Source organism: Pelmatolapia mariae, linkage group LG9 (genome assembly GCF_036321145.2).
Source record: "Pelmatolapia mariae isolate MD_Pm_ZW linkage group LG9, Pm_UMD_F_2, whole genome shotgun sequence".
Taxonomy (NCBI): domain Eukaryota; kingdom Metazoa; phylum Chordata; class Actinopteri; order Cichliformes; family Cichlidae; genus Pelmatolapia; species Pelmatolapia mariae.
In genome coordinates, this window is record NC_086235.1 from 5,560,123 (window position 1) to 5,587,732 (window position 27,610).

Below are 27,610 nucleotides of genomic sequence, written 5' to 3' on the forward strand. Positions count from 1 at the left end.
TGTGTGTTTAAAAATAAATATAATTTCAAGTTTATTTCTTCTGGAGTTCAACATGAACTCTTTTTTTCCCTCAGAGCTGGCCGAGGTGGAGAATGAGGAGGCTTCAGCTGCTCCACTGTTGGTTGAAGAGACAAAAAAGGTGGTGACAGTGGAGGAAAATGAAGAGGAGTCCACGGTAACATCAGCGACCACTGTGGGCACGGTTGTTTTTACAACTACTGAAGGTCTGCATGAAGAGGCTGAAAGTCACAATACAGCAGAGGAAGTGGAGGAGGAAAAGATGGAGAAGGAAGATGATGATGCAAAAGTGGAGGCAGGTGGAAAGGAAAAGGATGAAGATGAGGATACAAAAGCAAAGAGGTTGCTGGTGTCGTGGGAGTCAGAGGTGAGAACCTCAAAATTTGATTTATAAACTCTATCAGAAACAACAAACTCATCAAACACAAAATGAGGAGATGAAACTTTTTCAAACCTGGATTTGTGCTTTAATTATACTCAAAAAAGAAGGAAATTCATCACAACACAGAAACGTTTGGGAGAACACTAAGCCTGCTGCTCACACCAAAGAGGATCTTAAAATAGTTTCAAGGCTTTCCAGAAAAAAGGGATCAATTCTGCTGCCCTGAGTTACATTTGTGTAGCTCTCATCTCATCAAACATAAAAGATTCTCATCTCAGTTCTTAGAACTCATTTTTATTTAACTGGGTAAAAAAATAAAGTTTCCCACCATTTTCTATTGTTAGAAAGCCTCCATGATAAATCAGATCTCTTTACAAATCTTAATGGTCTTAACATCAGTCTAATTAGAACAAACATATTTTTTTGAAGAGAGAAACAGCTTCTGGATGCAGCAGGAGATCTCTCAGAGGCCATAAAAGTTGTGCTTATTTGGTTATTCTTTGACTGATTTCCCTGTTAACTACAGCAGCATGCAGCATGTTCCCAAACTACCAAACACTTTGAGAATCTTCCTGTTCTTTGATGAAGTCTGTAGAGCAGCAAATTTTGTTAAGAGGAGTCACACCCCCACACTTCTAAGCTCTGACTGTGAGTCTTTCTGTTGACCTTGGCGCGGGCCTTTGTCTGGCACTGCAGGTTTTTATAAAGGCTTAGAGAGGATTAGTGAAACTACAAATGAAAATGTGCCATTATTAGCCTTTGATAGTGGGATTTTTGGGGGCTGAATACAGCCTGTTAAGAAAGTCAAAGGATTAACAGTGCATGAATTAGGGACGTTTCCACTGGTTGACTCACAGCTTTCTGTTGCTCTGGATCGTTAGTGAAGTCAGTTTGTCCATCAGTTTCTACTTCAGTCAGGAAGACTTTATTGCTCTTTTCATTGGACTTCCATTGCTGTTTTATACCCATGGAGTGGATGGTGGGGTTGCAAAGAGGCTTGCAGCAAAACATCCATTTAGCAATTAGATTTGTAGAGCTCAGCTAATTTGGCATGATTGTGGCTGATGTTGTGTTACGACCCGGCTCTGCTAGGCGACAGGGGATGTAACATAAATGAGCCCAGAGGCAGGAGGGTTAGATAAAAAGAAAAACAGAAGGTTTATTACTGCAACTGAAAACCGTTAGTGAAACAACTCACTAGGCAATGGGGTGATTTAAACAAACACACCAAACAACTCATATATTCAAATAACATTAATAACACTAGTGGAACACTAATCATCGAAACATCTCACAGGCAGCTACTCAAAACAAAGGTTCAAAAGGTAGCAATGCAAAGGCAGGAGGGACAGTCTGCACAGTCTATTCAAATCAATTCCTCCACGAATGAAGACTCCTCAGCCTTTTATATTCCCAGGTAAATACAGGCAGCCGCGTCATTGGTCCACTGTGTTCAAGGATCCTGTAGCAGCCAATGGTGTGTGTAGACTGCCACACTCCAATCTGCATGAAGTTGGGCGGGCATAGGTCCCTGGCCAGCCAATCACCTGTGAGTCCTGGAACGCTTTGATTTCCATAGAGGAAGGCGGGGCCACCTGAGGCCAGGGGCCGTAACATCTTGACTCTTTGACCTGCATGAATAAACGCTATGCTCAACATGTTGTCTGCAGCCTGGTAACATGCAGAGGTGTCATGAAGGACATTAGACTTCTACCTAATGTTGCTCTCATTTGTGCTGTGAGGTTTTGCATGAGGACAGCTGACCCGTGTGTCTGACTCTGACCATTTTCCATGCCATGTGACATCATAAACTCACATCTGAAAAAGTGAAATAAAGCAAAGGCATGACAGCCGAATGTCCTGAAACCACATGTTGTTTATAAGCGTTTCCATGTTATCATGTAGGTGTGTGAGAAGCAAATGAAAGGTGTTGGAGACTGTGTAGTTTAATGGTCTTCACTCAGGCTTGTCGGCTTTTAAAATCTTTCCCAAACAATGGATGCAAAACTGATTTCATATAAAAATAAAATCATCAAACCTGCACGTTTCCTGTTAGTTTTAGCATTAATGGCCACTCATGTAAATGTTGGAATTTTCCTACATCCAAGGATAATAATGGTTTTTCCTGGTTTCTGTCTATATAATGTCAGAATTATTTATGGCTAATTCTTATATATCGTCTCGTGTTTTTCAGGCCTCCTCTGACGTGAAGCCTCCGCTGCCAGACCCGGCGTTTAACAGGAGGTGCAGCCTGCTCGCCAGTGACGTGAGTTCATTCAGTGTCACCTCATTACTTTAATGTCACCGTTCATGCTTATTGTCTACAGTTGTGTCTACAACTCTGTGATGATGCACTTAGTGTAAGCACTGTAAGTTAGTTTGAGCAACATGCACAAACACACACGTGTGCGCTAACACGCTAACGGCGTGCAGCAGCTATAATGTCGTCATTTTCTCCTTCTTAGGCAGCTGGAGAGGATTTTATGAACTTATAAACTGCCTGGTGGTTTTATCAGTAATTCATAATCACAATAGTAGCTCTATATTTTAAAATGTAAAAATCAGAAGTAAGTAAACCTTTCAAACAAATGTTTTGGAATAGAAAGCACAATGTTTGCATTAAAATATAGTTCAAGGGTCAGTTTTTTTTCAAGTTTCAAATACTTGCTTTAGAAATAGAAATCAGCAGAACATAAAGACACTCAAATACATTTCACATATAATAAAACTGTACTTGAGTAAATGTACCAGGTGACGTTCCACCGTTGATCCGATCGATGCTCCTGTCCAGTGACATTGAGAAGTGTACGATGCCATGCTTTCCTTCCTGACATGACTTGAAGTTGTCGGGATCTTTTCCTTGAAATACTTTGTTGCTCAACACATGAACTCTTTGTATTACCAACAGCACAACTGAGCCTCATCTTTAAAAAAGAAAAACCCTGTTTATTCAGTTTTTTTTAATATCTTCGGGGGAAATGGAGGCCATTGCTATTGCTCTGCTTTTGCTTTTGCAGAAAGAATCATGCACTAGTTGCCAAAATATTCAAATCCAATTCAACATCATCCTGCTAATTTCAATAGAACTAATAAGCTTCACTGGAGAGAGTGAGCTCCTGAATGTTCCAGTTTTCAGCCCTCTGACAGATAAATCATTGATTCAGTTCTGAGAGAGAATCGTGAATATCTGTAGAATGTTTCATGGCTGTCAATGTGACAGTTGGGAACATAATGACACAAAGTGTTGTCATCATGTCCCAATCTCTCTAAGCAGACTGCTTAGAAATGCAGACTCTGAAGACGAGGGATTAGAAACCTTAGATTATCGTGTGATTAAGATTAAATGCCTCTGCAATTGTAAATGTTCCCGTCACAGAAAAGCAAAAGTGGAAACTTGGGCTCGTATATGCACCACCTACAGCAGAGGCCTGAGAGGCTACACCAGCAGAATAGCCGTTGGGTTCCCAGATGGGCTCTGCTGACGCCGTGCTGCTAGCTCGGCTAAATTCTCACGCTGAAATGTCATCACCGTGAAGTCCGACGTGGTGCGTAACACCTGCTGCTGTTTGCTTCGCCTGATTTGTAACTCGTGAATAAAATGTGAACTTCTTGAGGTGTAAGACAGAAATGTGTCATCCTCTCTTCCAGCACGAAGAGCGTTGCCATTGGTAACCAAAGTGCAGCGCTGCCCTTTATTCAACACGCAGAGAATATATACTCAAAGGAGAAAAAATGCTTTCTGACTTTTAAAACAGCCTTTTGGAGTAAAACGCTGAATGAGGCTGAATGTTGCTGTTGCATGTGGGAGGGTGAGATATTGATTCCCTGGTGTGAGACAAACTTGGCAGCTTGGCTGTTAGCAACAGCAGAATGAGTCATCAGCTACAGTGGAAGCAACTCAACCCACCTGATGAAATCATTTTCACTTTTATTCCTCCAGCGAATCTCTATATGGGAGAAAACCTGCCCTCAAACATCATTTTAAGAGGTGTAACACACACTAACGACTTTGCCATCCTTCGGCAGAATCTTAATGAATTTGCACAACAGATGGTGGAAAAAATCAGATTTTTCTTTTTTTCTTTGGTTCATTCTATAAATGGTAAAGCTGACATCCACCAAAACACCAATTTGGAGTTTTGTTTGTGACAACTTGAATGAAGACAGCTACATTTATGACAGCCTCAGACCATTTCTAAAATATAGATGTAGCTACCGCTGCTAGGTCCAACCGCTCGCACTGAGCCCTAAGAATAGAAGAGGTTTCGCCTCTCTGCAGATGTTATGAAAGGTTAAATGTGCCCAAGAAAGCACAAAATGTTCTGCTTTACAGTTTAATACTGAAATTTATGGCTAATGGACTAGAACTAATAATGCTTTTCTAGTCTTCAACTTCTTCTACATCTAAACACTTTTAAACTAACATTCACGCACTTGTACTTTAGTGAACACATCAGGGGCAAGACTGGAAGAGGCAGGGCTCAAACCATTAACCTTCCAGTTGGTAGATAGCCTGCTGTACCCCCTGAGCCACAGCCATCCCATATGGATGGCTCACTTTTATAGCAAGCCTCGGGTAGCCAGTGGGGCTTTGGTTAACCTCGGTAATGAAGGACATGTCTGAGAAGCTTAACACTGTGTACGAGTGTATTGTAACCCCAACTCTAACTAAGTAATGGCTAAACCTGATCGAACAACAGCAAAGGAAGAGTTTTAAAAACCATAAAATGAGGTGTAAATAAACTGAAACAGGATTAACGGGTTCCCCCCTTCCCTCGGGACAGTGGGTGTGGGAGTTTTGTAAGAACAGTGTACAAACAGGAGTCTGCTGACTGCACTGTGCTCACCTTTATTTCTCTAAAACTCAACTTTCATCCTTCTTTATTGGTAATATTAAATAATAAAGAAAATTGTTAAGGCTGAACTATGTTTGTCTTGTTTGAGAGCCACTTTATTAAAAATATGGTGAGAATAGGTGTTTGACCAAGTGTTGGTGTGTGTCGAGTTGGGAGTGAGAACGTGTTGTTCTGCTTATTTGTGTTGAGTCTGAAGTCGGCCTCACGTGTTCCTGGTTAGAAGCCAATGAAGCTGTATTTAGTACATTAAGCACCTATCGCTTTTTGCCCACACTGACTTCCTGTCACAGATTGGCTGCGACAGATTGTCGTCTGTGGATTAATTCCATTTTTCTCCAGGGTCTCTACAGAAAATCTGCCAGGCTGTTATTGGACCGAACATCCAATCAGATTCAGACAAACACCAAACTGCACATTGTGAAAATATATGGTGAACTATTTGCAGGTCACTTCATTAGCAAAGCACCAGGATGCAGAGAGTTTGCATAGTTTTAATCAGTCTGGGATCATGTTAACAAAAAGTTAATAAAAGCAGCTTGTTTTGTTGAACAGAGAATAAAACTGAGAATAATCCAGAAATCAAGAGACATCCAGAGAAACTGTAGATATAAGTTTCATTATTTAACCATTAAATAATGAAACTTATATGTATATGTATACAACAATGATGAAAGCCCACAAAATTCCCCAAACCTATAACCAATTAATCAGCTTTCTGGAGAACCCACGCAGCTCTGGAGACACACAAGCCCCGCCCACCCGCTAAAACCTAATGCCAAACAGAAGAGAGGAGAGCTCAGGCAGGCAGGAGCCAATCAGGAGACGGTGTAGCAGTGATACTTCACCTGGAGTTCGTGTAACGGGGTCGGCTTGTGCTGTCACTGATCCCCAGTGTAAGTTACATAATGCAGTTAATGTATTTCAATCCTCTGATGCTAATTAAAAGGTAGGCAGCAGAGAGAGATTCTGAAACTCACAACCTGAAGGGATGAAACTTCTGTACGGCTGAAAAGAAAAACACAACACGCGGTCCTCGTGGGGACGGAGCTCAAGTTCACGAGAAGTTCAGCTCAGAAACACGTTAACACTCGTGTCTCATCCTCCAGGTCAGATATAAAGAAGACTTCGAGAAGATGAAGGGACAGAGTCTGTTTGTTCCCGGAGCCGAACTCATCCACGCCAAGAACATCAGCGCTGTGATCTCTGAGGTCTGAACACACATCGTACTTGTGTTTCAATGTTAAGTGAGGGCCAGGGCAAATCTGCTGTCTTTGTCTAACATTTCCTCATCTTTAGGGTCTAAAATTGGCCCTACGATGACTCGTTCTCTCTCTTTTAAACATTGATCGAGTTGTCTGCTCAATGTGACTGTTTCAGTCTAAGTATAAGGAGGAGGGGAAGAAGGAGGCGGCTGTTTCTCTGTACTCCATCCTGCCGGAGACTCCAGAGACGCAACATGCCAGAGAGGCTTCAGAGCTGCAGAGCGAGGTAGTTCAACTTCAGTACGGCCAAATTTTAGTCAGCTTTGCTCCAGTTTCTCCACACGAGCCACAAGTTTACAGCGTTCTCATAGAAACTATGATTAAAACTCTGAAGACAAGACCGATGTCTTAAAAAGAGGATTTTTATTTATTTCCCATTAAAAAATGTTTCACTGATAAAGCGAGACTGTAACACTGACAGAGTCGCGTGTGTTTGTTTTTCAGATTAAATACAAAGGAAACGTGAAAACAGAGATTTCCTCGTCCCTTTATTCTCTGCTGCCAGAAACCACAGAGACCCAGTTTGTTAAAGAGCTGTCTGAGATACTGAGCGAGGTCAGACCTGATGGATGGATTATTGAGTCTAAATGTTAAAATGGAAAATAAATGACGATGAGTGAATGAAGTGTTATGTCAGCACCACTCGTCCCTCTGAAACTCTCTCTGCTCCTCAGAACAAGTACAAAGAGGAGGGAAAGAAGGAGATGAGCAGCAGTTTGTACTCTCAGCTTCCCGAAACCACCGAGATGCAGCTCGCCAAGACTGTCCACGAGTTCCAGAGCGAGGTACTCGGCTGTTATACAGCAGCTCTGTTTCAACATGTTTCAGCTGAGCCCGTATCACAGCTGCTCACACTGACTGTGGTAGATTTATGCAGAGCTCGGAAGACATCCGCCACACTGACTTTAAAGTTCATTTGTAAAGAGCTACTAGTTTGTGTCTTGTTACTTCCTGGTCTATTCTGATTGGTTCTGATGTCGTTCTGTTTCAGAAAAAGTACAAAGAAGACGGGAAGAGGAAGGCCTCCATCTCCATCTACTCCCAGCTCGCTGATACTCCAGAAATACAGCACGCTCTGGAGGTGTCACAGCTGCAGAGTGAGGTATACACACACACACACACACACTGTTACTACTCCAGTAATCTAATTCAATCAAATGCCTAAAACAGTGTAAACTCTATCCATGATCCTCTTTTACAAATATCTGTCAGTGCAAAATTAAATGCGCCTGCTCGAGACTCATTTCCACAGATTTGAGTGAATGCAAATGTAACAAAAATATGCAACATACATATTTAGAAACAGCAAGGAAAAAGCAAAATTACACCAAAGTTGACAGTGAGACATGAAGGAAAAGTAGAGGGAAGGAAAGAAGGAAGAATGGAAAGGACAAGAGAGAGAAAAAAAGAGGAAGGGGAGAGCAGAAGAAAGGAAGTGGAAGAAAATAATAAAGACAGGACTGAAACAAAAGAGGAAGAAAGAGATAGAAGGAAGGAAGGATGAAAGAGGAAGGGTGAGATGAAGAAAAGAAAAAAGAGAGAGAAAAGGAAAAGAAATAAAGACAGGAAGGAAACAGGTGAGAGGAAAGAAGAAAGGAAGGAAGCGAAGAAGAAAGAAAGTGAGAAAGTAAAATAAAGATAGAACTAAATAGAGGAAGAAAAAGATAGATGAGGAAGGAAGGAAGGATGAAAAAGAAAGAAAGAAGGAAGGAAGGGCAGAAGAAAGGAAATGGCGAAGAGAAGAAGGAAAGGAAAGGAGAATAGGAAAGACGAGGAAAGAAAGCAGAGCAACAAAAGAAGGAAACAGTAAGGAAAGGAGAAAGGAAAGAAGGAAGGAAGGATGGAAGGAAGGACGGAAGGAAGGACTCCCAGCCATCCTGGGCTTTACTGAACGAGCAGCAGAGGCTCAGAGTTTGAACAGATTGCTCTTTATCTGAAATCTTTCTGTTTTTTGCTGTTGTCGTCTTCTCTGTTTTCTCCCTGAGCTCAGCCTCTCATCACTCGCTCTCTGTCCCAGGTGAATTATCGCCCTAAGACGATGGTTAGAGGAGCTCCCGCCTCTCTCTACTCTCAGCTGCCCGACACCACAGAGATCCAGTTTGCCAGAGAGATGACTGAGATGCACAGCGAGGTACGACGCCAACACAGGCGCACCTTTACAACATACTGTGTGCAAACAAGCACTCGTGCTGTCTGACTCGGCAGCAAAATGGCAGAAATATTCTTGAGACCTGAAAGTTCCCATTTGTTTTCACAGCGTTGAATGAGGAGCAGAAGAAGATAGATTACTGTCAGTCAGTTTTCAAGATTGTAAGATTCATATAAGACATTAAAAACTCAGAGATGGTTGAAAACAACAAGACTCTGTTCTGTGTTTTTACATTAGTGACTCACAGGATCCCCACAGGTCCACCATAAACATCTGATGGATATTTTGTGTTGTCTCCCCTCAGAGTAAGTACAAAGAGGGCGGCAGGAGGAGCCTCTCCCAGAGTTTCTACTCTCAGCTCCCAGAAACTGCCGAGACTCAGTTTGCTAAAACAGTTGCTGAGCTGCAGAGCGAGGTGAGCCAGCCTCACAGCTACGTGTGCAGATATAATCACAACTTGTGCGTAATTACTTATAAAAAGGGAAAATTAGTTGTTTCACATTCACACTGTGGGAAAATAAAGTGCCTCATTGTAAGTTTATGGGTGCAGTTTGTCCCCTGAGGTGGTGCCGCTGTGGTTTTACAGAAACCCGTATTAAAGCTGTGGGAAAGTTTTATTCCTGTAACGCTGCTCAGTGCACCCTTTAAATTAAGCAGAAGGCATTTACTGAAATATGAAAAGTCTCATTCTGTGTCTGTCTGTATGGGTGGAATAAACACCAGTGGGAAGGTCCACACTGTCGCACACTTTCCTCTTTCAGTTTTGCTGTTTTTTCATGGTGCAGGTTATTTAAACATTTCACATAAATCAGTTGGTGCAGAGATTAACAGTTTATTAGACCACCTGTCATTAAAATAAGGAAACACAAATATTTTAGGAATCAGTCACAAAGTTGTTTAAAACTGAAAATGATATTGTTATTTATGAGACATGTAATAAACTGGACCCTGATCTGAGTCTTCACACTGGACCTCTGTCTGTTTCAGACAAATGAATCAAACATAACAATCAACCACTGAAACAAATCTGTTCAGTAAATACAGAGTTACTGTCACTTCATCTTAATTAAACTAACTTGCTTTACTTTTTATTTCAGGTTTTTTTAAAGCTGAATTTGAAAATTCCTGGATAACAACAATAATTCTGTTTTAGCATAAAAATACGATTTTAATTAAAGGCTTCGTGAATGCTGGTGGATTAACAATTACAGAAACATTAAAAATGATTTTGGTAATTACCAACAGTGTTAATTTAGGTCAGCTGTGAGGAGGGGAGATAATTGATTTGTTAAGCGCTGTACCTCTGCACCTAATTTTGCACCTTTCTAAAAAATAAACAGTCCTGTATTGCTCTTGGATTTCTCTTTTTAATTACTCAGAAACATGTGTTTGTCTTTTTAGACCTTTGAAAGTTGCACATAGATACCTGGAGTTACCGTTCCCTACAGTTTTGTAGGTTGTACCTGTAAGCACAGACGTGGACTTTTACTGCATATTTATATTTCATGTTTGTTCGTGTTTGAAGGCTTTTATGAGCTGACGCTGGATTAACATTTGTCTTTGTTTTCAGAGGCGCTACAAGGAGTCGGGGAAGAAGGGCGTGAACTCGTCTCTGTACTCTCTGCTCCCGGAAACGCTGGAGACGGCTCGCGCCAGGGAGGTGTCAGAGCTGTGCAGTGAGGTACAGGAACTGTCACAAAGCCAGAGAAATGTTGGAATAAATTACATCTGTAGGTGGAGATTTTTTGGACTTATTTAATTAAATAATATTTTGTAATTCTCCAGAGTTATTTCAGTAACATTTGGGATCATTTCAGGAAAAACGTGCAGATTTTTGTAGAAGTATTTTCTGTGTGGATGAACTTTGCTGTGATCACAGGTGAAATATAAAGAAGACGGTAAGAAGGAGATGAACATCAGCCTGTACTCTCTGCTGCCCGAGACCATCGACACACAGCACGCCAAGCAGGTGTCAAACCTGCAGAGTGAGGTACTCAACAACCAGGTTTTTTTCTTTAAACTTTTAAACCAAATAAGACTATTAGTAAAAAAAGACATTCAGACGCTGTTCATGCGATTTTTCAAGGATAATTTTGTTGTTCGACAGCCATCTTTAAACTGTGTTAGCTTTAATGTCGAGCTCATTCTCGTCCCGTCTCCTGCAGGTGAAATATAAAGAAGGTCTGAAGCAGAAGATTCAGAGCAGTTTGTACCATCGGCTCCCAGAGACCACAGAGACACAGCTGGCCAAACAGCTGTCTGAGCTGCAGAGTGAGGTACACGGCACACGATGACATGTTTACTGTTGTTAAAGTATGACTAAAAAACATGTTTGAGGTAAGAAAGAAGATTTGAAGCAAAAATAAGTTTCAAAGTGAAAGAAAAATAATAAAAATGGAGCCTTTAATCAGTAAGGCTGTCAGATATATGAGCTTGACTTCCAAATGAGCGTCCACGTCCACCAGAACATAACACGGCCGCTGCCGGGGTCACTTTCGGTGACACGCTCCTCTGTGTTTGGTTCTGGCTTCTTACATTTGGACGATTCTGGTTTCCCTGCTACTTCGGTGCAGTACTTCCTTTTTTCTTGATATGAAAATCATCCTTTCATCTTGTGCTGTCAGTCTTTGGGTCTTTCCTTGAACTGTGGCAGGAAAAAACATTTTCACATCCCTGACAGACTGAATAAATCATTTCAAATCTCAATTCTCAGTTAAATCTTCAATATTTACTCAGTGACAGGGAATCAAAGCTGAAAAATGGAAAAGCTACTTAGACGTGATACTGACGTGTAAAAATGTGAGCTCTGAGTGAATTAGAGCTGAAAAGAATCTGTTTTCCACTCGTTTTTTAGATGTCGCAGTAACAGCGAGTGAGCGTCAGCCGCGGAGCAGCGTGAAGTCGAATTTTCATTAAAAAATGAAGAGGCTTGTGCTAAATATACCGCTGCATTGTGAGAGTGAGCTGCTCTCAGTCAGAAAGCTACTTTAACTCCCCGAAGCGTCACTCCTCAATCTTTTGAAGCTTCCATCAAAAACCTGTAAAATGGTTTCCAACAGCAGAGTGTGAACTGTAATTTCTATTAACATGATCACTGACGGCCTGATGATTCAGTTCATAATTCATGTCATCTCTTGTTTGTTGAAGTCATTCAGAGGACTCTCAGTATCAGCTCCCTGTCCCAGACTGCAGACACGTCTGGGTTTAGTCTGAGTGACGCTTAGCTGGAGTTTGTATGTTTTACAGCAACATTTGTGGGCCACGTGTGAGGCAGCCACCCTGGATCAAATGTGTTGGTCAAAGCCCAAAGGAGACTGTAAATACGGGACATCTGGACCAGACAGTTATTGCTTTCTGTGTTTAGTGCTGCTCAAGCAGCTGTGACCCACCGGAGCGTGATGACGGGATCTCTGGGGTGTCATGTGGTGTCTGACATGGGACGCTGGCAGTGGATCCTTTGGGTCCCGTGCTTTCTGATGCATCCAGCAGATGCTTGATCAAATTGGGATCTGGAGAAGCACCTGAAGGCTAGGCCAGTGCCGTGGACTTGTTTATATCTTCGAAGCTTTTCCCGCAATTTTCGTGGTACGGCAGGACGCACAGTGCTGACGGGATCAGCTGCAGTTATCCATCAGTACTGTTCTCGTTGGTACGGTGCTAGCCACTGTGCGAAGAAGAGAGGCATTGTCTAATAATATGTTGCATATGGGTTTGGTTATGTGACTGTCTCTTTCTCGTTTAATTAAAAAAAGCTAGATCTAATTTGATCCCACTTTTTCTTCTCCATCGCCTTTTTCACAAAGACACTTTGATTGATTCACATCGATCCTGAGGAGTGTAACCGTGATGGCAGTAGTTTACTGAGAAGTGATATTTATTAGTTTTTGTTGACATCTGCAGGTGAAATATAAAGAAGATGGAAAGAAGAAGGCGAGCGCCTGCCTGTATTCTCTGCTGCCTGAAACTCTGGAGACACGACACGCTAAAGAGGCGGCAGAGCTGCTCAGTGAGGTGAGAGCAGCCTTTCAGTTTGTGTTGCTCTGAAATGAGAAAATAGATCCAACTAGTGAAGATTATTTGTGTTTCCTGTTGTGGATTTAACCAGATTAAATATAAGGAGGGTGGGAAGAAGGAGATGTCCAGCTCGCTGTACTCCACTCTGCCCGACACGTCAGAAACCAGCTTCGCCAGAGAGATGAGCGACATGCTGAGCGAGGTACTGCGATAAAATGTGATGTCGTGACCTCTGCTCCAGTCTCCCATCAGTTTTAATAAAGCATGTAGTTTTTGGGAGGTTGAGCTTTTCTTCTTCTTTTCTTTTTTAACAAACTGATTATGAACCTGAGTCGTACCACACTGAAAAATAAGCTAAAAACAAAAACAGTAATGTGATAGTTCTTCTCTTTGAATAAAAACCTCAATGTGCCACACAGACAAATGGAGGCTGTCTGCACAATCTCTGCTCTGTGGCTTCTGATGAATAAAACAAAACAAACAGTTTGTCTGCAGAATCTCAGTAACTGCTTGATTTGTTCACGTGGACTTTTTATGCTTTCATGTGAATTTCTGTCACACGTACAGTGGTGGATGTTCATGCTTAGCCTGCTCACAGGTTCAAGTTAGGTGTGAGAGGTTACTGTGTGTACAAGTGATCAAAGGTCAAAGTTCAGAAAGCTCTAAACCCCCAGTTTCAGGCTGGGTTTTTTTGTTTTTGTTTTTTTACTTTTGGCCCATGTGTTGTCAGCTGTGAGCACAGAAGCCCCACCCACCTGCTGTGCAAACCCTCTGTTTACAAAGGGCAGCCAATCAGAGGGAGGTTTGCTCCTGAGGGACTGCCACAAAAAGTCCAGTATCCGAGAAAAAAGGATTATTTTGAACTGTGAATCATAGAAATAAGAAGCATTCAGTTAATTGCAGTTCAATACAGATTTGTTTATAAAAGTGCACATGTCAGCATAATTTAAATAATAAGGTCACACCTTTAAAGCAGTTAGTGTAGAAGCCCATCACTCTGGCATACACTAATGTGCGAGTGATGGAGGGAAAACTCTGCAACTGAGGCTGCTGAGAAAACAGCAGAGAGAGGAAAGCCGATTGTTTAGAAACACAGAAAATGAAGACGTCACAGGAAGCTCACCGGAGGTACCTGCAGAAAAACACCCGACAATTAGAGTAAAAGTGAAGAACACAACGATATTTCACAGAAATAAAACTGAAGGAAATAAAGTCTGAGTAATAATTAAGAAGCTAAAACTCGTGTTTTTACCAAATCAGGAGCTCAGATTAAAAGTTTAATTAGTTTTTTAATCAAACGTGTTTTTAACTTTAGTAATCACAGTTATTATCATCTGTAATTAATGACAATGAGCCTGAGTGGGCAGGAAATTAAAGCAAATCTCATAAAAACCATCAGGTTGAAAAAAGACTGAGAAAAACTGACATATAGGATTTAATGCAGTGGAGGAAAAGTTAAAGAAGCATCTAAAAAGGCATATTCACAGTAACATCAGCTCTGATAAAAGCACAGGGGCCGATGTAGTTGGTCATGTTACGGCGGGCACAGGTCAAAGGTTTATCAAAGACTTATCTCAGCAGCAGTCAGTGAATCAGAAAATAAACAGGACGGCATGTAAAGAGGCTGAAACAGGAGCAGCATCAGGTCTCCTGCTCCTGTACAGAGAGAGCTCATCGTTACTGATGTTTGTGTCTGCACTGCTGCATTTAATTAGCATTACAGATACAGTCTGCACTGCCGAGGCTTGGCTCGCTGTCACTATTGATCTGTGAAAGCATAAATATGCGTTCATTTAACACAAATGATGAAAAAGCAAACAACAACAAAGAGAAATAAATACAGAGAGAAGTGTGGCTAATCCGTATGCCTCACAGATACTTGAGTCCTTTATATCTAGTAGATCTGAAGAGCTTATCACTGAACAGAAGGAAGTAACTCTTCCTGTTTTTGATGTTCTGTCTTTTAACAGATTAAATACAAAGAGAGCGGGATGAAGAGCCTGTCTAAGAGTGCCTACAGTCAGCTACCAGAGACCGCCGAGATGCAGTTTGCCAAAAATGTTGCTGCGCTGCAGAGCGAGGTGAGGAACAGGTGTCTTTATGGAAAATGTTTTCAGATGATTTGCGGCAGAAAACAACTTCTTCCTCTTGAAGTAGCAGAAATGAAACATTTACAACAGATTCTAAAGCAGCCAAATGAACATTTTTAACATTTCAGTTTTGTCACAGTTAAAAATACAATTATTCTTCCTCCCAAAGCAGCGTCACAAATACAGAAGAAGAGAAACAGTGTTTATAGTGAATTCCTCATCAGTCTGTATTAATTACACTAACAGACAACACAGTAAAGAAAAAGTTCAACTCTTCTTCTGCTGCTTCTCGATATCAATATTATTTTTGTCTGTCCACCTCATGGATCTTTCTAAATAAAAGCCATCTTATATTTTTCCATTTGAAGTCTTTTAATGTGAAACAACAGCAGGAAGAACTGTTGCATTAGAAGTGACTTTAAACAGCATGAGCCTAGAAACCACTATAGGAAATATAGATATACAGAGTGCTTATTTGATATTGGGGGTGTTGACATTTTAATATTTTTGTGAATTTAACACTAACCCACTGATGCAGATAGATTACAGAGATTCAAAAAGTCAATTTAACTATAGAAGATGCAAACTGTGAAAGGCCACTGAGGTCATGTTTAATGAATTACTGTCAAAGTCTGTTACTTGAACTGTTATAAAATCAAAAGTATAATTTCATCAAATTATTTTCAGATGAAGTACAAAAAGGGAAAGAAAGACGTGTCGAGCTCTCTGTACTCCACCCTGCCGGAGACTCTGGAGACGCTGCACGCCAAAGAAGCCTCTGAAGTGCAGAGCGAGGTAAAACCCTTCACTGCTGTGCACACAAGAAAATAAACCTGATTTCTATTGTATCTGTGAAAGTAGAGTATACATACACATCTATCAGTCCATACAGATATTTGAATTTACAGTAAATAGCACTGAGGCAGAGCAGGCGTACACAATACATAAAACAGCAGATTAATTCAAATACAGTTATGAGTTCAAATGAAATAAAAATTAACAAAATAGTCGTTCAATTTTGTGTTTGTTTGATCCTAAAGGTTGCAGTAGTTCAGTTAGCTGGTTTGAATAGTTCATATCACTGGGCAGACAGATTGGTTATTATTTGACAAATTCAAAATATATTTATTACAAAACATATGAGAACTTATTGGTGAACCCTGTGGAACATCATGCTCAATGTTAGACGTTTGCTCACCATCACTGACATTTTCTCACAGTTTGATACTCTGCATGTGATCCTGTTTGTGCTCAGCTGAAGTACAAGGCCGACCAGAAGAAAAATCTTTCCTGCAGCCTCTTCCACCTCCTGCCAGAGACGTTAGAGACGGCTCACGCTAAAGAAGTCTCCGAGCTGCTCAGCGAGGTAATGCAAATAGAAGAGAAAAAAACCAAGAATTACTTTAAAGGGCAGAAGCTGCCGATTAAATCAAATATTTTTTCTAGGTGAAATATAAAGAAGACGGTAAGAAGGAGATGAACATCAACCTGTACTCTCTGCTGCCCGAGACCATCGACACACAGCAGGCGAAAGAGGTGTCGAACCTGCAGAGTCAGGTACTTTAATCCCATTTTAATGGGTTTTTCTTTCCATCCGCTGGCTTTGCAGGAAGAAAAACGTCAGTCGAGATAAACAACCTGTGTATGCAGTACTTCGAATTTAAAAAAGAGTGCACATAATATTTTATGAGAAAGAGAAAAGTAGGAATAAGAAAGTAAAGGTACAATTTTATTTATCAGGATAAATATTACAAAGTGTTTCACACCAAATAAAAAAATGAGGGAAATGAATTTTTTAACATACACATTCTGGGAAGACTGCAGATCTTTGTGTGATCTGAAGTCCAATGAGTTGAAGTGTGGAGTAGCCCACGAAACAGATATCTGGCCTCAATGTGTTAAATAATACAAAAACATCTAATCCAATGAAATCTGGACAAAAAATGAAAATTTGTGTTTCTTCTTCATCTCCTGCAGGTGAAATATAAAGAAGGTCTGAAGCAGAAGATTCAGAGCAGTTTGTACCATCGGCTCCCAGAGACCACAGAGACACAGCTGGCCAAACAGCTGTCTGAGCTGCAGAGTGAGGTCCGCACACAAACAAGAAAGGGTTGAAACTTGTGCCTGTTTGTTATCAAGAATAAGTTATTATTTTATTATTCAGTGTAGCTTTAAATCCCCCTCCCTCAGGCCAATGTTGACTTTTTTGCAACCTGCAGTCAGCTGAGACTGAAGAAGTCACTGAAAACGCTGCATCCAGATGAACAGAATCAAACTTTGGGGAAACCCAACAAAATCCATAAATAACAATGTGTTCAAAATCTACTCCTAATGTGCAAATGTCTTAAAACACCGGTAAACAGCAGGCAGCATTAAAACTAATTCTGTTGTTTCCATGTACAACTGTTGTGCTTTGTGTGTGATGTGCACCAAGATAACTACTCAACCTGGCCAGGCAGAAGCGTAGCATATGAATGGCAAAGATTAGCTCCATGTGGGGTAAAGCAGTAACTACAGGTTGCAGAGAGTGCTGCACAAGCCACCACTGATGCTAACGGTTCATTTGAAATTGCAGACCAAGTACAAGGAGGCTGGTAAAAAAGAGGCGAACGCCTGCCTGTACTCCCTCCTGCCTCACACCATGGAGACGCAGCATGCGAAAGAAGCTGCAGAGCTGCTGAGTGAGGTAATGTGTTGTTTTCTTGTAGTATTACCTGACGACTAGTTATCCACAGAGGGATGATTAGGAGCAAATAAAAGATTCATATGTGACAATGGGCAAACATGAAGACAGAGGGAAAAGAAATCTAAACTGTCAGAAAGTAAAACCAGAGGCAAAAGTACCATAAGTATGTAGCATGATAAACATTTTTGGCTCCACAGGTAAAATACAAAGAGAGCGGGAAGAAGGAGATGTCCAGCTCGCTGTACGCCACTCTACCCGACACTTCAGAAACCAGCTTTGCCAGAGAGATGAGCGACGTGCTGAGCGAGGTAAATACAACATCAAAGTATCCCACAGTCACGTGATGATGACCAGAGCAGAATCTAAAACTACTTCAGAAGAGAAATATGACGGAAAGTCATCAAAACAGGAAACAAGATCAAAACGTTTCTATTGCACCAGCAATAGAGCAAACATTTTATTGCCCAGAGCTGACGACAGTAGAGTTTGGCTGTAAAACGGCATTTACCACAACTCCTGTCGTGTTATATACATTTTGGGATGGCTAAAAAGAAGCTGTGAGACTTTAAAACTGGTCAGTTAGTTTGTATAAAAAGGATTTCTCTGTTTTCCTGAAAAAAGAGAAAAAAATTAATTAGAGTAGAAGATGTTATATATGCTTCCCCACCAAAAGCTTTTAAAAACATGAGAGTGACGCATACTGTTGCACAGGCTGACGTGTTTCCTGTTACATGTCAGAACGCTGTAGTTTAGTATGACTCAGTCCAACATGCCACAAATACTCACTGTAGAGCACAAGATGTTGATTTCTCCACACTCTGCACTTTTTACTAAAAAAAATGATGATGGATTTGGATAATGGATGGAAACATGACACATCAGTACTGTTGCTATAGTTACCTGGTTTTAATATACTTGATGCGCAGATTTAAACATCATGGTTAGCCTGTTCGCTGGTTTCCAGGTTATCATTACATGAAAGTCATCGTCCGAAACAACGTCCCAATCTTAAAGCCTTGTGTGAGATTAGGTCAAATATGCTGTCTCGTAATTTGTTTGTCTGACATTTTGGAGAAAGATCGAATAAACACCAGAGCTTCAACATGCAGGAGGGATCCAGGCTGTGCTTCAACTGAGAACTGAGAGCAAAAATAGGGAAATGCAGAGAGAGCTGCAGTAAGAATGCCCTTTGATTAGTTATAAATAATCACTACCCAGATTATTCACCGCTGTCTGATGTTTCTACCTTAGACGCTCATCAGAGGGCAGATTAGCATCAGAAACAGGATCAAAGCATCGCAGGCTGTTTGTAGCACGTACTGGAGAGGAGTTAATAACAATATCTGATCTGTAAGCAAGGAAAGATGCAGATTTGTAGTCTTTTTAAGGATACAGATAAAAGTGACATTTTGCATCTCACTAATTACAGTTTCAAAAAAGTCATTATTTCCACTAAGTTAGTTACACAGCTAATAAAACTGAGTATTTCACCATTAACAATTCTCTAACATGTACATTATCGCATTCAAATGTGAAAAAGTGTTGGTGTTTGGGCCATTTTGCTCTGCTTTCTACCCTTGGCAGACTTGTTCGGCTGTGCAAAAACAGCCTCTGTTTATTATTCCTTCAACCACCTTCTGAAAAATCTTGACCGTATTTGTGGGTGTCAAAGGACTGTGGGACTTGTTTTTGATACCTTTTCTTGCAAACAACAGACTGGTTGGTTTGTGAGCAGCTGTAGACTGTATACAGTATGTGGATTTTCACGTATGTGTTGCAAATCCATGTAAAACCTCCAACTGAGACACATATTCTAAATGTGCTGCATACGTGCTCCAACATAGCTTAAGGCTGGTTGTGCAGCGTTCGGGCCTTTTAAAACCCTTTAGGGTATTTTACATTACTTGTCCATCTTTTCCAGAACAAGTACAAGGAGGCTATGAAGAGAAGCCTCTCTCAAAGTTTTTACTCACAGCTCCCAGAAACCATTGAGACTCAGTTCGCAAAAACAGTTTCTGGGCTGCAGAGCGAGGTAAGTGTCTCTACAAATATTATCTGCATTGTATTCCCAGGGGTCAAATTATGTCCAAATGTTTAAATGTGTGGTTTACAATATAATAACGTATTACATCTGTGCAGATGGCACACAACCCTATGTTTCACTTACTCTTTTATTTGATTCACATTTTGTTCAGTGGTTAAAATGACAAAATAAATGTAGTTGTACAGGACAGAGATGGAGACTGAGCTTTTTTGGAAATTGAGATATGTATATTTGGAGAAATCTGCCCTATATTTTGTTCATTCATTTTTCTTTTGTGTTAAGATGAAGTACAAAGAAGCAGGAAAGAAGGGCGTGTCAAGCGCCCTCTATTCAACTCTACCTGAGACTCTGGAGACACAGCACGCTAAAGAGGCTTCTGAGCTGCAGAGTCAGGTACCTCAATTCACTCATCAGCCAAACGTCTCAAAGGTATCAATACATTTAGTCATAGGGTCCAAACCAGTATATATAAACAGAGCAATTGCTTTTGCCACATGGTGCAAACTTTGAGGAACTTTTACTATTACGTAGTAACTATTACTTAGTAGCGGGTATTAAGTTCAGTCATGTATTAAGTGTTACACTTAAGACATTTTTTGCAACTATATTGAATGGATTCCTGTGCAGAAAAGGATATGGATGTTCTTATTAAAGTGATTAAAGACATTGTAAATAATGTTCTTCTACATCTGTTCTAGCTGAAGTACAAGCAAACTTTAAAGAAAGATGGGCCCAGCCTTTACCACCTGATGCCAGAAACCAACGATACACAGTTTGTTCGTCAGCAGACAGAGATGCTCAGTGAGGTACGATTTCTACCTGCTCTTAGGTAGAAATGTTTTTCATCATCAAATGAACAAAGTACCTCGATCAGCTCTGGTATGCGAGTCTGTTTGTCTCCCCTTCAACAGAGAATTCAGTCTCCAGATTTATTATGTGATAAGTTCAGTAAGCTTTCAAATAAAACGTGACCTGTATAGACAAGAAGTCTGTATGATGTGATCCTGCTGTAATAATAAAAAATATCTGTGTGAATGAAGAACTCTTTGTTCTCATCCTGCTGGCTCTGTTTTGCTTCATTACAAGGTCAAGTACAAAGAAGATATGAAAGAGATGAGTTTCAACTTGTACTCTCTGCTCCCCGACACCCTCGACACCCAGCATGCTAAAGAGCTGACGGAGATGCAGAGCGAGGTGAGTGCTCTGAATAGTCAACGTGTAGTCAGGTCTCATAGAATAACCCGGAGATGATTCACTGAACCGCTGTTAATTATTATCATTATAGAAATATGATTAAATGTAAGATTGTGGTGATATTTACAATTTCTTTAATATTTGCAATTTCTAGCTGAATTAAATACTGAGTTCAGTCAAGATGCATGAGCTCTCATGAGGTCTGGCTCCTATAAAATAGGCCAAATAATAAGCCAACTTTAAGATAAATGCATGTCAGACCACAAGTGTCTGGTTTTATATACTACAATTAAAAATGTTAGGGACCTATTTCAGCATTTCTTACATTTATAGATAATAATATAGGAAGGAACCAGAATTTTATGTATTTCATTAAGACACTGATGAGGTATTTTTGACCGTCATCTTGAGAATTAAAATAGTCGGTGTAATTTATAGGAGTTTATTATAATCAGTCTAAAACTGGCAACCATCTCAGCCTATATCCAAATAAAAAGTTATATTTGTAGCTTTAAGCGAATGCTAAGCAAATAATAAATATAGATATTTAGCTCTATTTATTATTTGCTTAACAAACCAGGTTAACAAACCAGGTTGGTTATTAACAGTGACACAACTAATCTTACAGACATATCCCGGATAAGCCCCCAACTGTCACAAGATGTTTTAGGCTCAAAGGCCCACATGAATTCTCCCCATATCAGCCAGTTGCTCTCTAATTTAGGCTAACACTACCTTCAAGAAAGTGGAAGAGCAAAACATAATTTGTATACATTTTCATAGTCTTTATGTTTCTGTGGTAGGTAGGAACCTCGTGTAGAGTTAACCGCACATTACTGATTTTTTTAGTGCTAACTGCACTTAAATCTCCAGTCCAAATTGTGTCTTTCAGGCAAAATACAAAAAGGCCAATAAGAAGGACACATCGACATCTCTGTACCACCGACTACCTGAAACTCTGGAGACACAGCACGCTAAAGAGGCTTCCCAGCTACAGAGTCAGGTATACAGGAATATGAGTTCCTCTAAAAACTTTTGTTAACTTTTAAACCTGAAGCTAGATCCAAACTACCAAACTGAGAAGAAGCATGTGGTGGTAAAGCTTACTTTAAAAAATGGTACACAAAAAAATCATGAAAGTCTATTTGTGAAAGTCTGTATTTTGTCTCCTCTGTGTCATGTAGGTCTCATATAAAGAGGCTGTGAAGAAGTACTTGTCATGTCCAGTTTACCACCTGCTCCCTGATACTCTGGAGACCCAGTTTGCCCGAGAGGTCACCGACCTGCAAAGCCAAGTAGGTGCAGAGAAACACGGCAGGGATGCTGTAGACCAACCTGCAGATTCAATTCTTAAAGCTGTCATAATACATAAAACTATGTACACATGCAGGTCTGGTGCATCTCTTGTTAACTAACCACAATAGTACTTACTCTAATAACGACTGAAAGAAGCATTCATTCAAAACATAATCAGACATCATATCATGAAGTATCAATAACCTGCATGTATTAAACATGAGGTACAAACCCTGTGACTGCTGTCCCCGCTGTGTGTAATCATGATGAAACTATTACTTAAGTGAAGACATGCAGACAAATGCAGCTAAGCACTGCTGATGTGATTAGCTCAGTAGATGGTAAAATAAGTCATTAGTTTAGTTAGTTTAGTTAACTATTTAATAAACTATACAAACTCCCCCATCCTCACTTCAGTTGGTAACTTTGCAGGATGAAATGACTAACAGTTATTCAGTGACGTTCACACTGTGATTTGAGTGGAGTGATGATTGGCTTCCCCAGCATAACTCTGACTAATCCCAGTGTGGTACTGGTATGACTTCAGCCTTACTTTATTTCTTTTAATTAAGGAAAGCCAACTCGGCCCACTGCAGACCTGTGGGAGTACTGGATTCACTGTGTGGCATTTAAAGGGGTGCTGTTTCACTCATCGTACTTTACAGCCAAGTCCTCAGTGTGTAATCAGGAAGACAGAACAGAAGCAGCACAGTTAAATACTGACAGTGTTAAGCAAATTATTTTGAATAAAATGACAATGATGTCTGAAAGAAGGCTCTGATTGGCCAGAAGTTGATGTGTCTTCTAATAATTTCTTTAGATAAATTTCTAAAGCTGTTTTTTCTTAATCCCATGTTACAGATCCTGTTTTCTGTTTTGATTGTAGAAAAAGTACAAGGAGGGGATGAAGAGCATGTCTCAGAGTATCTACTCTCAGCTGCCTGAAACCGCTGACACAAAGTTTGCTAAATCGGTGTCTGAGCTGCAGAGCGAGGTGAGATGAAGGAAACTTGAGAGGATGATCAAAAATCACTTAAATGTGTTCATGAAAGACAGAAAGAAGCTGTAAGTGTTACATAAAGCTGCTCTTCAGTGAAAGCCTAAATTAATTTGGACAAACATGATGAAGCTAATTTAGTAACGTTGGGACTGAGAATGTGAATGTTTATGCTGCAGATTTAGATGTTCGACAGCTCAAACCAATAAAGCAGCAAAGAAACTGATCTTATGCTTTATGTGATTCTCAGACAAAGTATAAGAAGTCAGGGAGGCAGGAGACCGGCAGCAGTTTGTACTCTGTGATGCCCGAAACTCTGCAAACTCAACACGCCAAGCAGGCCTCACAGATACAGAGCCAGGTACTGTTTACTGTTTTTACGAGATAAGAAACATATTGTCAGGAGGTAAGACACACCAGAGATTCCTTCAGTTTATTAAAGTCCAGCGGCTCGCCAAGCCTTCCTCTGTTAGTCCGAAGAATCAAGTTTTTAATCAACACACTTTAAGTTAGCTGTTGTATCATAAAAGCCTGGTGTTCATGTTTTCACATGTATTCGCATAAAAAAGGCTTAAACTGTAAACATTTTGATGGTGAATTGATATCAACATAGTGATGGCTGAAAATAGTTCAAAAATGAAAGCTGTGCTGATGTTGGAGATCATTTGCAGATTAGCAGCTGGAAATCCTTCTGCTTTTTCTTCATTGAAACGAGTAAAACAAGCAAAATGTAATCCACAGTGACTCCGACTCAAACTCTGCACCTTTTGCTCTCCTTGTCCATTTTATATCCCACTAATCTAACCAATCAACAGTGAGAAATCCACAAAACAGGTTTATAATCCTACAAGACTCTTTGCAATTTTAAACCCTTAAAAATAGCTTTAAAAAATAATAAAAAAGAGAAAAGGGACAGAAGAATGAGGGAAATCTTATGTGTCTTATATGTTATGCTTGTGGTAGTTGTGTCCATGTACAATAAAAGTTCACTCAGACCGTGTCTTACAAAGTGAGAATTATTGAATGCAATTAAGAAATCAAACGTCTTTCATTTTTTTAAAGTACCAAACATTTGACTGACAGTTTATTTGGTTTCTAAATGGTTTTGAGCAGCCGCACATCTTCTTTAAGTGCAGACTAGTGTTACTGGCAAATTGTTTTTTTAAATACAAAAATATCTTTGTGTAATTTACTCGTATCTGCATGCAAACTGTCATTGTCTCACTGTGTGCTGCATGGTGAACTTTATTTTCTAAACTGTCACATCCATCACCTCCTGCTATCATTACCATTATACCCCTGCTACGTGTTTGGATCAGTTAGCTTAGTGGGATTTTAAAAATGGGAGGTTTCAGGAGTTAAAGGTCACCAGTTTTAGTCTCCCTCTCCTTCCATGAGTTGTCAAACCTCATGGAAAGGGAAGCAAAGCTGGCAGATGGTGCAGTGAAGTCTCCAACTTTGGCATCACTTTCATTTTGAAACAATTTTTCAGCTAAAGCTAGAACAAAACAGTCAGGCCACAGTTATTCAGTGTAAAGAAATAGGATAGTTTAATAGTTTAATGCAAACCACATCCTTCATCACTGGATGTGAATGGTGGCAGCTGCACCTCGGTGCTCTCCCGCTGCCAGATACAGTCATTTCTCTTCTGTGTGTCTAACAACTCTCCTGACTCAAACCCTGAATGCCTTTTCACTACTCAGTTTAAGTTTTCAATAAAAGTAAAAAGAAAATAAAAGAACATAAAAACAGTTCTGTTGACGCTGCAGGTGAAGTACAAAGAGGACGGGCAGAAGGAGCTGTCGTCCACTTTGTTCTCCAGCCTTCCTCAAACCCTGCAGACTGAGCTGGCCAAAGAAGTGACGGAGCTGCAGAGTCAGGTGACAAACACTTTTCTTCAGCAGCTGTTTGTTCATCCAGCCACTGCTGTGCCTCAACACAGAGGCTTTCATTCAGCAGGAAACTTTTCAAGTCAGAGTCTGAAACTTTCCCAATCGGCCTTTTCTTTAATCTGAGCTGTGTGAACGCTCATTCTGAAGTTCTTCTGAATTAAACACTGTGGTGTTTGAAGCTGCTGCAAAAGCACAAAAAGTTTGGGAAACTATTTCAATTATATTTTGCTTAACATGAAATGAAAGCAAATCTTTCTCACTGGATAACAGATGAGTTCAAAGTCTAAGTGAACGTTAAGATGATGCAGTCCATATTTTCCTGCAGTGCTTGTTGATGATGTGACTGAATAGAAGTGCATATCCAGTTGTTCCTGGTGACCTTTAAGGTTTCCTCCTGTGCGCGAGTTCATGCTGCCGTTCATGCTGTGCCTGTCGAGCTGTCGCAAAGTGTTTCTGCTGCAGCTTCTATTATCCGAGGAGGAGGAGGGTTTTCCAAAAATAAGACATTAGTCAGGCAACAATAAAGGCTGACTCGGCTAGACTTCCTCTAATCACTGCTCGAAGTCGCCTTTAAGAAAACTTTTGCTGTACTGAAAATAACTGAAAACAGAAATGTCTGAACTTAAAGTGGAGGTATAAAACTGAGGATGGGGGCAACGTTGAGCCTCGAGAAAGCAAAGTGTTTTATTGCACATTAACAGAGATGTGTTTGTTTGGTTTGTGGTGCAGGTGAAATACAAGGAGGGCTGTAAGAAGGAAACGTCCTCCTCACTCTTCCACCTCATGCCTGAAACACCAGAGATGCAGTTTGCCAAGGAGATGTCGGAGATCCAGAGCGTGGTGCGCCTCTGTTCTCTCTCATCACACACTGATATCTTTCATTCTCCTGTGCATTTCAATGTTCTCTTATTTCTGTTCATTGATTTGTGGTTTATTCCTCTTTGAAGGCAAAGTACAAACAGGACAAAGAGGATCTGCCCAACACTTTGTACTCACTGCTGCCCGAAACTCTGGAGACTCAGTTTGTTAAAGAGATGGCTGAGACACACAGCGAGGTGGGAGCTCTGAGCTTACTGACCTGCAGCACTCATCGTGATTTTAAAGATTTTTCTCCTCAGAGTGAATCCTCTTGAATGTCTGAAATATCAGGGTGAGATAAGGATGAGATTTGCACACCTTGCTGAGACTGACTGGAGTCTAAAAGCAGGAGACCAAAGCTGACGAGATGAACTAAATGCAAGTCTTTATTTGGGCTCAAGCCATCAAACTGCAGGAGTACAAACAGGGAAGTAAAAGAGACAAAGACTGAAGAGAAGACAGTTAAAAAATGAGACAAGTGAGACACAGATGGTTACAATCAAACTAAAAAAGGAAATATCAACAACAGATCTTTTTCTAATGGCTGTATTTATTAAGTCATTGTAGAAATTTATGACACAAAGGATTGAAAATAGAAGGGCAAAAAAGTTTTTTAAGCATGTAGGAAAAACATATCAAAGACTAGTGTAGTATGTGTGCAATCAGAGTCCGAGCTGAGGCAGTCCTGCAGAGTGTTGGACAGCTCAGCGATAAGGACAAAGTCTCAGTTTAAACCCATTAAATGTTTGTATTTATCAGGTAATAAAGATCATCAGCATCCAGTAAAAATAAACTAGAAAACAGTAAATGAAGTCCAACAGAATTCAATCAGCTCTTTCCGTTTTCCCACATTCATGTCATGTCTTAGATACACAAGGTCAAACAGTTCATCCTATTGGATGCAGCTGGTGATGTCACAGTAGTTGCTATGTCAACTCCCAGTCCATCTCTAGAGCTGATAACACTGCTCAGTGAAGAATGAGATATTTCCAGTCATGAGTAGCTGGGAAATAGTTTGAGGCAGGATGAAGTTGTGAGAGTGTGATTCTGTGGTGATTTAAAGTGTGTGTTTGTCTGACAGGTGAAGTACAAGCAGGCGGGTAAGCAGCACACGGCGTCGTCTCTTTACTCCAAACTGCCCGAAACTCTGGAGACCAAACACGTCAAAGAAGTGACTGAACTGCAGAGTGAAGTGAGTGAATCCTTCTGTGTGTTGTACTATCGCTCTACCTCAGTCTGTTTTTCCATTATTTCCCACTTTCAAGTTTAGGTTGGAGAAAGTGTTAGTTCTAAGTGTTGCAGAGGTAGTTTGGGTGAAAAACACTTATTCATTTTATTGCACTGTAAGATTACATCAAGTGCAGTTCCATATATAGCACAAAACAACAGGCAGCAACCCAAAGTGTCTTCCAGTTGGGGGAGAATATATCACCAGTCCAAGTATGGGAAATTATAAGCACAAAATAAAAAAGCCACATACACATGAGCAGATTCATATCCACAGACCAACTGAGGCCTTTACATGCTCTTCCTGTAGCTGCGTGCGATCTCATCAGGTACTCCAGGTTCCTCACATAGACAAAGACGTGTTCGAGGTTGGTGATTCTAAACTGGTCGTAGATGTGAATGGTTGTCTGTCTCTCTGTGTTAGCCATGTGAACGACTGGCAGCCATCCAGGGTGTATCCCACTCTCATCCTGTGACACCTGGGATTGGCTCCAGGATAGATGGGTGGAAGTGAAGCTAAGGAAAAAATACTGAATAAATATGGTTGGAATATCGTAAATAAGAAAATTATTACGTTAAACAAATCTACAAGTAAAAAAAATACACTTGATACAAACCGTGAGGCACCTGAGGCTTGACTGAAAG

General features: G+C 40.5%; 1 protein-coding gene across 1 annotated transcript; it reads left to right on the forward strand.

Annotated features, from left to right (window-relative positions):
* Positions 1-326: 326 nt before the first annotated feature.
* Positions 327-27,441, forward strand: LOC134635080 (nebulette-like). The gene is made up of 34 exons (XM_063484592.1): positions 327-385; positions 2,595-2,666; positions 6,363-6,464; positions 6,634-6,744; positions 6,963-7,073; positions 7,193-7,303; positions 7,510-7,620; positions 8,536-8,649; positions 8,972-9,082; positions 10,238-10,348; positions 10,547-10,657; positions 10,833-10,943; positions 12,568-12,678; positions 12,773-12,883; positions 14,652-14,762; positions 15,459-15,566; positions 16,027-16,137; positions 16,218-16,328; positions 16,749-16,859; positions 17,347-17,457; positions 17,655-17,765; positions 19,379-19,489; positions 19,784-19,894; positions 20,200-20,307; positions 20,588-20,695; positions 21,588-21,698; positions 21,880-21,990; positions 22,878-22,985; positions 23,239-23,349; positions 24,758-24,868; positions 25,610-25,720; positions 25,828-25,935; positions 26,820-26,930; positions 27,295-27,441. Exons 3-34 carry the CDS (start codon positions 6,390-6,392, stop codon positions 27,439-27,441), a joined length of 3,540 nt encoding a protein of 1,179 aa, XP_063340662.1. The 5' UTR covers positions 327-385; positions 2,595-2,666; positions 6,363-6,389.
* The last annotated feature ends 169 nt before the right edge of the window (positions 27,442-27,610 follow it).